Here is a 12,875-nt window from a genome sequence, read left to right as displayed (position 1 = left end):
GGTAGAATCAGGCATATCTGTTAGCAGGTATTGTGAGAAATGATGGTGGCTTGGACCAGGGTGGTAACAGTGAAGGTAGTAAGAAATTAATCAGTTCTGTGTGGTTTCTTTTTTAATGGTTTTGTTTTTATTTTTTAATTTTTATTAGAGAGAGAGAGAGAGAGAAAAAACGTGAGTTTGGGAGGGGGCAGAGTTATAGAAAGAATCTTAAGCAGGCTCCATTCTGAGCTTGGGCTCCAATCCCACAACCGTGGGATCATGACCTGATGAAATTAGGAGTCAGATGCTTGACCTACTGAGCCGCCCAGATGCCCCAGTTGGGTATATTTTAAAGTTGGAGCAGGCAGTCTCTTTCTGCAGTTTCCTATCTGCACCTTCCTTTCTGCACCTTCCAGTGACCATTTTCTCTCTGATATCTCTAGTCTTACAGAGGCAAGTAAATGGTAGGAGGGACAGGTGTGTAGAGTGGTGATGGAAGGAGCAGCAGAAATGGGCTGGGGTAGAACATTTAGTGCCTGTTGTCAGCATAGAGTTTGAGCAGCAGGCAAAGCCTAAGTTGACATGTTTATCTCCCACTAGATTGTGATATTTTTGAGGACATGGAATGCTTATTCATCTATATATCCTCCAAAGCTACTTTGTAGTATAGGGTAGGTGGTCAGTAATTTGGGACTGGAGAGAGAGTAGATATTTTCACATTGCTTATTTGCATTTCAATGGGACATACCCCTGGTGATCAGAGCTTTTTTCTTGTTTACCATAGTATCTCTGGGGCCTAGAATAACTGCCTGGCACATAACAGATGCTCCATATTGAATGGATGATGGATGGATGAATGAATGAATGAATGAATGAATGGCTGTTGCCTATGTTTGAAATCCTCTTCCCCTGTCTTTGTAGTTCATTTACTCATTGTAGTCCTCAATTATCACAGACTCAAGGAAGCCTTCTGTCACCATCTCCTCTAAATAGCAACCCCTTCCCCATCCATGTATTCGCCTTAACTTTCTTTCCTACCTTTCTCTTTTCTTTAGCACTTACTACCTCCTGGCGTACTCTGTATCTTACTAATTATCTGGGCGGGGTGGGGGGTGTCAATCTCCTCCCACTTTGGTGTAAACACTGCAGAGCAGTGTTTTCTTTTATTCACTGCTATAATCCTAAAAGCTAGAATATTGTCAGCTCATAGCAGATGGTCCGTCGATGATTGTTGAATGAATGAATGAGCTCCTTTCCCACTCCTGACATTTTTTCCTTCTTGTCACCAACACATCTTTCCCATTGCTTAATTAACCAATAATATTTATCAGATACTTTTATACTTTTAATGTTAGGTTAGGAGCTATGGCAAATGGAAAAGAAGCATTAGATATGATCCCTATTTTCAAAATGCTTATATTCTAATATATACAGTATTGCAAGTTTGAAACAAGTGCTAATTGGCAATAACCCCATTTGTTTGTATAGCACTTTCCAATTTATATGCAAATTGATTTTCACAAGTAAATGTGTATACATTATCTTACTCCGTTAAACAGGAGGGTACAGATTTCAAGTGTCATAGAAATTCATAGAAGAATTCATAGAGTGTGAGCTGGAGAACTCAGAAAACAAACACTGCACTCGAGTAAGAAGAAGGATAAAGAAGCAAGGAGAATGAAATGCTTTCATCTTAAGGAGAAAGGAGCCACAGAGGCTCAGAGGTTGACTATATGCAAAAGCTCAAAGTATCAGCTATTAGTGCATGGAGCTGTGAATTGCCTGTACTTCTTAGAGCCAAGAATCGTATCAGGAAGTCTTGAGGAGGAGGAGTGGAAGCCATGGAGGGATCAAGATTTGAGAGGCCTCAGGGGTCAGGTATAGTTTACCCTACCTGTGTTTTGCTGGGAGGAACCTTAGAAGACTTGAGATAGAGGATGACCATAGGAGCAAGATGGTTCCGGAAGTCTATTTCCCCAGCAGGGTGCTAGACAAGTTCGATTAGAGAAACAGGTTGAGGACTATTGCAGTCGCCCATGTGGAGAGCAGTGAGAGCTAAGACCAGTGTGGGGTGAGTGGGAAGGGAAAAGGACCCTCTGTATATGTCCAGTAAGCAATTAAGTAAGAGAATAATTTAAGTCCCCCGGAGAAGAAGTAGCTCCATGATTTCTGATTGTCCAATTGACTATATGCAACTCTCTTTAGAGAATTTTTTCAATATCAGAAGCAGATTTTTGAGGCAATAAGAGAAGGGACTTGGAAATATTCTTGCTCTAATCTAGAAGAGGAGTTGGAAATTCAATATTCTTAACTAAAAGAAATCAGGAGAAATATATATTCTTTCCTCAGAGTTAATTCCACTAGCCTAGTTTCCTTTTTTGTAAATTTCAGAGACACTTTATCCTAAACCTGCTGGAGAAAGACTTCTCTAGCAACTAATACCCATGGGACAATATGGAAATTAGAATTAGGTAACTATTATCCATCTAAGAGATATCCTCTATGGTTTAAATCTCACTCCTTTTTTCCTTCCTCCCAGATCCCCAGGGCAGAATTATGGATTGGGAATTGGTTTATCTAGGCTTAAAGCAATTGCTTCTGCTTTTAGATATGCAAGTAGAGGGTAAAGCAAGCTATTAAGACCATTATAACCCTAATAGCTTAGTAATCAAGTATTTCTGTATATTTTTCCATTGTAAGTATTTGCAACAAAATCTTGTTTCAGAGTCCAAAATTGGCTTATGAAAGAAAACGTAGTTCTGTAAGGAACAAATAAGCAGATAGCATGTATTTAATAACAGATTGATATACTTTTTAGAGTACAGTTAAGTCTCAGTGTCAGACTTCAGCTTTAGAATGGTCTTTATGCTTTCATTATGGGCTATCTAAAACTTGATTCTTAGGTATGCATGTGATTTAGAACCAGAGTTGACTTTTAGATGTTCTAACTGGATTTTCTTTTCTCTCTGCACGGTGATCAGCAAGACAGACGATGTAGAAGACAGTTTATAAGACTGATGTCTAAGACAGACAATGTATTCAGCATATAATGTGTAACACTATCTGTTGATTCTGCTACCTTATTGTTTCTTCATTGTCTAATTTTTAATTGCCCCCATAAAAACCTGAGGCAAAATTATTTGAACAATTAATTTTCCATTAATTCATTTGCTGCCTTTCTAGCATGTAGACTAGGATAGGATAAATAATTAACTATAGACTTTAATTGAATTAAAGAGTATCAGAAAATTAAAAAATTTAAAATATATATGAAGATTGTTAAAACAAGGGCGCTTGGGTGGCTCAGTGGGTTAAGCATCCGACTTCAGCTTAGGTCATAATCTCAGGGTACTTGGGTTCGAGCCCTGCATCAGGCTCTGTGCTGACAGCTTGGAGCCTGGAGCCTGCTTCTTATTCTTTGTCTGCCCCTCTCCTGCTATCTCTCTCTCTCTCTCTCTCTCTCTCTCTCTCTCTCTCCCTCAAAAATGAATAAACACTTAAATATGTTTTTAAAAAGATTGTTAGACACAAATATGACATAATAATTTTTTAAATGAGATGAAACAAATATCGAGAAAAATATATAAAATGTTGAAATTAGCACCAAAAGAAATTGAGACTTAAAAGTCTTAAAGAAATGTAAATGATAATATCTTCCCTTCTCCAAATTATCCCAGGCCATATTATTTTACAGATAAATTCTACCAGATTTTCAAGGGATAATAAAGTCACTTCTTAGGAAGTTGTTGCAGAAAGTGGCAAGCCAGCCATCCATGAGGCTGTGTGATCTTGATTCCACAAGTAGCTAAAGGGAGAAAAAAGAATAAAGAAACAGGGCTATTTCATGTATAGATATAACTACAAAAATTCTAAAACAAATATCTAACAACCCAACAATTAAATATATAATGTGTGTCAGATCAAGAAGACTAATCCTTCAAGATTAGGAACAAGACAAAGATGTTCCGTTTCGCCACTGTTGTTTAATGTAGTCCCCAAGTTGAGAACAGTTCTGTAAGGAACAATAAAGAAGCTACAGGGTGCCTGGGTGGGTCCACAGGTTAAGCATCTGACTTTGGCTTAGGTCATGATCTCACAGTTTTTGAGTGTGAACCCCACATCTGGTGAGCTCGAGCCCCATGTCAGGTGAGCCCCACTTCTCTCCCTCCCTCTCCCGCCCTCTGTGTCTCTTGCTCACTTGCATCCTCTCTCTCTATCTCTCAAAAAAAAAAAAAAAGAAAAAGAAGTTATAGGTATAACTAATTGCCACAAACGAAATCAACTTCTAAAAATCAATGGCATTTTTTTGCATCATCAGTAACCAAATATGAAATAGAATTTTAGAAATGTTATAGTTGCATCAAAGCTTATAGACTATCTGAGAATTCTCACATCCTTTATGGAGAAAATATTAATTTTTAACTCAAATAAAATACATAGAAAATAATCTGTATAAGTAAAGAGACATTCTGGACCTTGAATGGGAAAGCTTAGTACCAATTTTCCAAATTACTCCATAAATTTATTGATGTATCACAATTATTTTGATGTATCTATGTGCACTTATTATAAAAGTTACAAGGGAGAATAAAGGTCCAGAAATAGCTGCATTAACTCTGAGAAAGAAGAATAAGTCCACCAAATATAAAGATATATGAGAAATGAAGATAATTAAGGTAACAATAGAAACAAAAAGAATGGAATGAGCTGGAGACTCACACATATCCAGAGAAGAGAGAGAAGGGAGGAAGGACAAAGGGAGGAAAGAAAGGAGAGAAAAAAAGAAAGAGGAACTTGAAACCCTTATATTGGTTCTAAAAACTTGGCTGCTGATTGTATTGCTTTCTCCAAGTCGATTATCATACGTGTAAACACTGGCAGTTTTATGTCTTTGTTTCAAATATACACACACTAAAGATGACATTACAGACCACTGAGGAAAGGTGTGTTTGTTTAAGAGATAGTATTGGAAAAACTGACTGACTTACTATAAAACAAAAATAATATGGATTCTGACTTAATACTACATATGAATGAAAGTAGACTCTAGGTGGATTAAAGATCAATATATGAAAAATAAAGCCATAAATATAAAGCTAATACATCAAAATTATAGAAAGTTATCTTTGTAACTTCAGATCAAAATCCCAAGAGCATAAAAAGAAAAACTATTTGATTATCTCAAAATTAGGAATTTCTGTTCAACAAAGAACAATATGGATAAAGTTCATGGACATGTGATATTTGGGAGAATTCATTTGCAATGTTTAAAACCAACAAGGAACTATTATCCTAAATATGTCAAGAACTTTTGCAAAGTAACAGCATAAAGATAGGAACTTTTATAAAAATATGAGCAAAGAGTGTGAACAAGAAATTTACAAAAGAGGAAACCCAAAAGGTCAACAAGCATATTAAAAAGATGTCAAATTCCCTTATAATTAGAGGAATACAAATGAAGCAAAAATGAGATATTGTTTCATACCTATTACACTGGCTAAATTAGAAACCCAGATAATATCAAGATTCAGTGGGGATGTGGACATATAGAACCCTTCATGCACCGCTGGAGGGAGTGAAGCCAGCCAACCATTGTGAAGAGCATTGCAGACTAATGACTGCTGAGTGATTGAGCTTCTGCACATCCACCATGGCTACATAACAGTCCTATTCCAAATTATGAGGCCTGAAGAAATTCTTAGATCCCAAAGGAGATGCAAAAGTGGACATTTATCATGGCATTGTATCTTGGGGAGTTAGAGGCAGTCTAATGCTCACTGCTGGGGGGGGAGTTCTGTGCAGCCATTAGAATCAATGAACTATCAGGGCATCTGGGTGTCTCAGTTGGTTAAATGCCCAACTCTTGATTTTAGCTCAGGTCTTGATCTCATGGTTCATGAGTTCAAGCCCTGCTTCAGGCTGACAGTAAGGAACCTGCATGGGATTCTCTCTCTCTCTCCTTCTCTCTTTGCCCCATCCCTCCCTTCTCTCTCTCTCTCTCTCAAAATAAATAAATAAACTTTAAGAAAAATCTTTTAAAAAAAATAGGAACAATGGAGTACCTATACATACAGTGACATAATCTTACATAATCTTAAAAAGCAATGCTAGGGGCGCCTGGGTGGCTCAGTTGGTTAAGCCTCCGACTTCAGCTCAGGTCAGATCTCACATTCGTGGGTTCGAGCCCCACATCAGGCTCTGTGCTGACAGCCAGCTCAGAGCCTGGAACCTGCTTCTGGTTCTGTGTCTCCTCCTCTCTCTGCCCCTCCCCCTCTCATGCTCTGTCTCTCTCTGTATAAAAAATAATTTAAAAAATTTTTTAAAAATTATTAAAAAAAAAAAGCAATGCTAAGTGGAAAACAGTAAGAAACTACATGAAATACATAACTCTGTATGATACTTCTGAATCAAAATACATACACAAATAATGAGTAATGTTTTATAAAAACACATGCAAACAAAAGGTGAAACATCAAAACACGTTACAGATGTTGCCTCTGGTGGAGGAGAGAAATGAAAGTAGTGGATAGAGATAAAAAAGAATGCATTTTAAAAATTCAAATTAGTGAAAAATAATCATTCCTTTCACCTCTCATGTCTGCATTAGGCATTTTATTCAATAATTGCTTTACTCTAACATAATAATAAATTTCATCAATCCTTTCCAAATATGTTATTAAGATTTATTTGAAATTGTTGCTGCTTAACTGATTATGTGATAATATTGGGAGAATCTTCCTTTAAATAATCTGATTTCACTACTATTTTGAATTCCTGTGAATACATTTGGACAATAGCTACTCTGTAACTTTTTGTTTTTCATCCTTCTCATTTATTGCACCAGGCACTGAAAACTTACTAAATAATTAGACTGAGTTTTTTCTTAACTAACTAGTTACACTCCACTTATAGAATCATTTGTACACATTGACCAAAGCAACATTAATGACATAACCAATATAGAATATCCAACTTCATTCTTGTATTTTAATCGCCTTCCCTGTGCTCTAGTTTGAACTATATTATATCAAGACCACTAAAATACAGAATATAAAAATCCTGTTTAGTTTTAGTACAGAAATTACCCTTTAATAAAGTCTAATTGTTATATTTCCAAATGAGAAACATGGACAATAATTGGCTTAAGGAAAGGACCAATGCTTTTGAAAGAAATAAGTGAAGAAGAAGTTGAGGAGAATAAAATTAGTAGTAAAATGTGATCACAGGAAAAATTGGAAAGTATCATTCCGATATTTTATAGATTAAAAAAATGAAATGTAATTATCAGAGGGCTAATTTAAGAAATCATTTATTAACTGAGTGAATCCAAATTGGTGTCAGCACCTTAGAAATCAGGGTCATGAAGCCAGAGAATGACTTCATCCACATCATTAGTTACAGCTGTAATTTAGAAAATTATTTAATATGGCTGCACTTAGTTGAAATTTCAGAAGCTAGTTCTACAGATTTTGTTCATGTTGCTGAAATCGGTGTGCTCTTAAAATCAATAAGAAATTGATGGCAGGAGAAATCCGTGGGTGAGAGGCTTAGTGGCTGTCAGCTTGTCCCTGCTAGTGTCGCAGGTGTGAACACAATTCCGCGCCTACATGTCCCAATACCTCCAGAAGGCTTATGATGGTTTCTTAGGGAATGACAGGGCCTTCTTTTTATTCTGACCCTCTATGGAAGCTTAGTATGGTCACTGGTTGTCATTAATTTGCATTCATTTCCTGCTAGCTAGCAAACATCTAAAATCGCCTAGGGATTCCTAACCTGTATAAAACCAAGACTCATTTGTAGCAGCAGGAAGGCGTCCCCTTTAGTGGGGCAAGAGGTAAATTTGAAGACCTTAGGCAGGAAAATAAAGTGTATATCGATGCATTTCTAATAAAATTGTTGCATTTTAAACTAATGTTTAAAAAATTAGAAATGAAATTATTGTAAAATTAGAACAGGTACTTCAATTTATTTTTGTTTTAAACATGAATGTGGCTTTTTAAGGAAAGTTAAGCATTTTAAAAAGAGAACGTTTTCATTCAGGTCTGAGTTTTACCGGAGGTTATATGTTGCCATTTCTAGGAGTAGGACATCTAATACATAGTGATAAAGTGTAGTAATGCAAAGAGCATATTGTATGCCTTTGTATAGAATATATCAAAGTAAGAAAAAGGGAGATTAGCTAAGTTCGTACTGTCTCTTATGTCTTTCTTGACTCCTTACAGGCCCTGGAAAGCGAATTTGTTTCTTGCCAACTGCATCAGTGGATTGACCTCATATTTGGCTATAAACAGCGAGGACCAGAAGCAGTCCGTGCTCTGAACGTGTTCCACTACTTAACCTATGAAGGCTCCGTAAATCTGGATAGTATCGCTGACCCTGTGCTCAGGGAGGTAGGTGTTAAGTCCCTTATTATTCCAAAAGTGTCTTTCATCTTTCAGACAGACATTTGGCTTTCCATCTCTTTCTGTATAAATTTCTTTGCAACATCAAGTTGTACAAAACATAAACTTCAGGGTTTTTACAAGTGTAGGAAAATGAATATACTATGTCAAAACCAAGTAATGAGACCACCATGTTTTTCTTTGTTGAATGGTCGACGTATGTAAGGCACTTCAGTATCCCTGTTTTGTTTGTTTTATTTCAGCATCTTCATTAAAATGCTTCATGCCCAGCGTGTGTTATTAATAAAACCTAATTGGATATTTGAATATGAATAGTTCACATTAAAATAATCTGCCAGTTTATATTTTCTTAATAAAAGCAAGCAGACTTCTATACAGAATGCTCAAAAAAATACACTGGTAAAATAGATGAGGCTATAGTATTTTATTCCAGAATATTCACCGAGACGAATCAATAAAATGGATGAGGGTATAGTATTGTATCCTAGTATGTTCTTACCCTGAAAGTTTACAGCTAACAGTTGGGAATTGTTATGTGTGTAAGTATTTTTAGTGAAAATATTCCTAGAAAATATTATTTGAATCACTTCGGCACTGCACGAAACGACTTCAGATAGGTGAGGGAGTAAAGAAGCAGCAGCTGGCAGGTGAGCGCCGCTGCCAAGGAAGCCATGCCCCAGCCTCCGCTCGGCCCGATGGCTGCCATCTGCTGTGTGCAGAACGAGCAATCCTGTCTGCATTTCCCATCAGTAGAATGCTTGTTGTATTTTTGTACGTCTAGTTTTAGAGGTGGAAAACCTGTAGCCTTGGGAAATAAAGCCCTACAAGAAAAATTTGCATCCATGAAGTTACTTCTTATATACCTCTACAAAAACAAAGTGACTCCATTTGTATGGCTTCAAGCAGAGAAGCAGAAAGGGAAGAGGCAGGATAAGTGCTGGTTGGACCCTTAGGGCTGAATATTCAGAGAACACAATGTAAGGATGCTATTAGGTGCAGTGTTACATCATGTTGTATGTGCAGGGAAACGGATTATTGCCTAAAGCTGGGAGAAGGGGATAGAAACAGAGAATGAATGAATGAATGAGAGAGAAGCCAGATAGTATGAAATTCATCGGTGAAAGAAGGGATTTTCTCTGCAAACCATTACACTCTCCTGCTTTAGTGTCTTCTGTACAAGCTGGAAACAGATTATTTTGTAGGAGATAATTCTCAATTATTCTTTTCACAATATACCTTTGTTGAACACATGTCCAGTTCTGTAAACACTTTACAAATTATATTAATTATATTGCCCTTTTAGACCTAATATCTCTAGAATCAGAAAAAAAGAAAATAATTGGAATAGCTAATTCTTTCATTCCAAGGCCACCTCCAAGTTGGTTTTTGACTTTTAAATATCATTTGCTGCTGAATATTTTATCGTACATTTTTATCCATTATAAAGTTCTGTTGTAGTAAAGAAAGTTGCAGGTTAATCCTCTTGGGAAAAATATAATATTTTAACCATACTGTATGTAATGAAAGCACAGGACCACATTACCACTGACAGAAAAATAGCAGACTTTTTTATATTCAAATGAGAGTAAATAGATAAATGGGAATAAAAAAGAAAATTGAATTAGAATAGAGATTTTCTTTACATGGATATAGTATTTATTATTTGAATTCTATAAAGATGCCAGTTTCTACAAGATGTCACATGATTGCTTTGGACAGTGGGGGGTAAAACTACGCATAGGCCTTTATTATCAAATTATAAGACCTCATAATGAAACATTACATGAAAATGTCTAATTTTTAAAAATTTTTGTTGGATGAGAATGGTTCGCCACAGTATTTGCTTACTAGATAGACTGCTGAGGGCACGTTACTGCTACCAATTCCCTTCTAGTGGGGCAGACTGCCGAGCGCCAGGGTGCCGGAGTTCGGGACTCTCTCCTGCTACCATTCCCAGTCTGACAGCCTCATTGCTGAACACCTAGGTTCCACCAGAGAAACTCCCAGACTCATTCTGGGCTAGAGATGTTCTCCCACTCCGGCTCCTCGCTCGCCTCCCTGACCCAGACACGCTGATGTTACTTCTCAAAATACTCAGTGAGGGAGCACATACCTGGGAACCATGGCCTTCCTTCCCCAGTCAGTGTAGGCCCGTGTACACACCAGCAAAGAGTGGCATTTGCTCTGACCCTGAGGACCTGCATCAACTCAAGCCTGCTTAGAAAGATACTTTATCTCCTTAAGATCAGAGGCTGCTTATTACCTTGAAGGCATAGCAGATTAAATGATAGAAAGAGATGGGAGTTAACTGTCCTTCTCCCTACTCTCCATCCTTATCTCCTCTACCCTACAGAGCTAACATATTCCCCAAAAAGTTCTGCACTGATATTTAAGAGCCTGCAACAGATGAGAACCCACCTAAAATCTGAGAGCTGCCTAATGTCGACCACGCCATCCAGTGACCTCCACCTCAGTTGCCCTCTCTGTAAACGTGACGTATGTTTGCCAGCCCAAAAAGCACTTAGCCTCTACTGTCGCACGATAGAACTCTGTAGATAAGTGGAAAGAAGTGTAGTATATTCGTTACTTGGTAGCTGTCAATACCCGCTTACATATACATTTCCCCATGAGGCGGCCCTCTGGGAGGCACAGCACCTTTTATGAAAACATCAGTGTTGAGATCCCAGCGGTCTGGGCTACGGTACCATGGCTTGAGAAAGCTGATACCTTCCTAAATGGTTGGACACAAACTCTTGAAAAAAGAAGTGTTCAAAATATTAATCCTCTTATTGAACTTAATGACTTTCTTTTACTTGATAATGTTTGTTTTATATTTTTAAAATACTAAGGTCATTACATTTCACATAGATAAAACCAAAGGAAGACTGCAGTTATACTGAACTCCAGCCAGCCTAAGGAAGATGAAATTTTTGATACTTACATTAAACACTTATTTAAAGAATAAATATTTATTATGTGAGTATCTATATATGTCATATATATCTGTATGTGTCCTATATTTATATATATCTCCCACAATCTGCTATCCCACAATCTGCCTATAACTTTGAGCTTTGAGGTCAGTGCTAAAATTCAAGAAATGGCTTAAGGTTATTGATTCATTCTTCCTTGACAGGTGAAATCATGAAGCAGCACTAACCACAGCAATTATGGCATTAAAATGTCAAGAAATTAGAGGTCAGAATAACAGATAATTTTCTTCTCTATGTCAGATTTAAAATTGACATTCCTTGACAGCTTAGGATCTCTGCCTGAGAAAAATATGACAGCTTAACTTATTTTATACTTGTAAAGCAGTAACTGATAATCAACTTTATCATGACAGCCTCTGGGCAGAAACATGACAGACCAGTTCTGGTACAAAGCTCTTCTTAATATGTAAACACTAGATCTGTTGGATATTAGATATTATTTAAATTGTCTTAAGTCTTGGCTTACATCATAATCTTCTAGACACATTATACGTGAGCTCAAGTGACTATTTGAGCAGTAATTTTAAGCATGGTAATGAATATTCTTACCACTGTTACAAATAAATACAAATTTTGTGGTTTGCTTCATATTTTTACTTGCCAAATGATGGCTGAGAAACTTTATCCTATGACCTGCTTAGGAAATAGAATATTCTAGTTAATAATATCTGGTCTGATGGTGTTCTAACTCCTTTCTGCTCAAATGTAGTTCCTAGACCAACAGTATCACCATCACCTGGGAACTTGTGAGAACTTGAGACTCTCAGGCCTTCCCAACCTTCTAAGTCAGAACATGCATTTAAGGAGGTCCCCAGGGGCACCTGGGTGGCTTAGCTCAGGTCATGATCGCATGGTTCGTGGGTTCGAGCCCCACCTTGGGCTCTGTGCTGATGGCTCAGAGCCTTCAGCCTGCTTCAGATTCTGTCTCCGGTTCTCTCTACCCTTCCCCTACTTGTGCTCTGTCTCTCTGTCTCTAAAATAAATAAACATTAAAAAAATTTTTTTTCTAAAAAGGAGGTCCCCAGTGAGTTGTCCAAGACATTAAAGTTTAAGAAGCACTGTCTACTAAACGTGTGTAAGAAGATCTGGAAAGCTTCCCACTCCCCTACAAAAGTAGAGAGAATGGTATGATGAACGCCCATGAACCTATCACTCAGTTTCAGATTTTTAACTCTAATTTCTTCCTATCCCTAGTCTCTCAGCTATTTTTAAGTACACCTGCCATATCCAGGTGCCTGGGTGGCTCATTTAGTTGAACATCTGACTCTTGATTTCAGCTCAGGTCATGATATCACAATTCTCAAGTTCAAGCCCCACATCAAGCTCTGTGCTGACAGCATGGAGCCTGCTTGGGATTCTCAGTCTCCCTCTCTCTCTGCCCCTCCCCCACTTGTGCTCATTGCCTTGCCTCTCAAAAAAAGGTAAACTTCAAGTATACCTGCCATATCCATCTAACCCCTCTAACTCCTTATCCACTGTACCATTCCGCAACCCATCAGCA

The 12,875-nt window shown here is 37.5% G+C and overlaps 1 protein-coding gene across 1 annotated transcript in view; it reads left to right on the top strand.

Moving 5' to 3' along the window:
- Positions 1-12,875, top strand: part of NBEA (neurobeachin) — a 655,079-nt gene that overhangs the window by 602,816 nt on the left and 39,388 nt on the right. Inside the window, exon 54 of the mRNA XM_029938475.1 lies at positions 8,202-8,369. Within this exon, the coding sequence (XP_029794335.1) occupies positions 8,202-8,369 (168 nt within the window). The remainder of the gene's footprint in view (positions 1-8,201; positions 8,370-12,875) is intronic.

The sequence above is a fragment of the Suricata suricatta genome, chromosome 4, assembly GCF_006229205.1.
Source record: "Suricata suricatta isolate VVHF042 chromosome 4, meerkat_22Aug2017_6uvM2_HiC, whole genome shotgun sequence".
In the NCBI taxonomy this organism is placed as follows: domain Eukaryota; kingdom Metazoa; phylum Chordata; class Mammalia; order Carnivora; family Herpestidae; genus Suricata; species Suricata suricatta.
The sequence above is the reverse complement of the archived record's forward strand: the minus strand, read 5'-3'. Positions and strand labels throughout refer to the sequence as shown.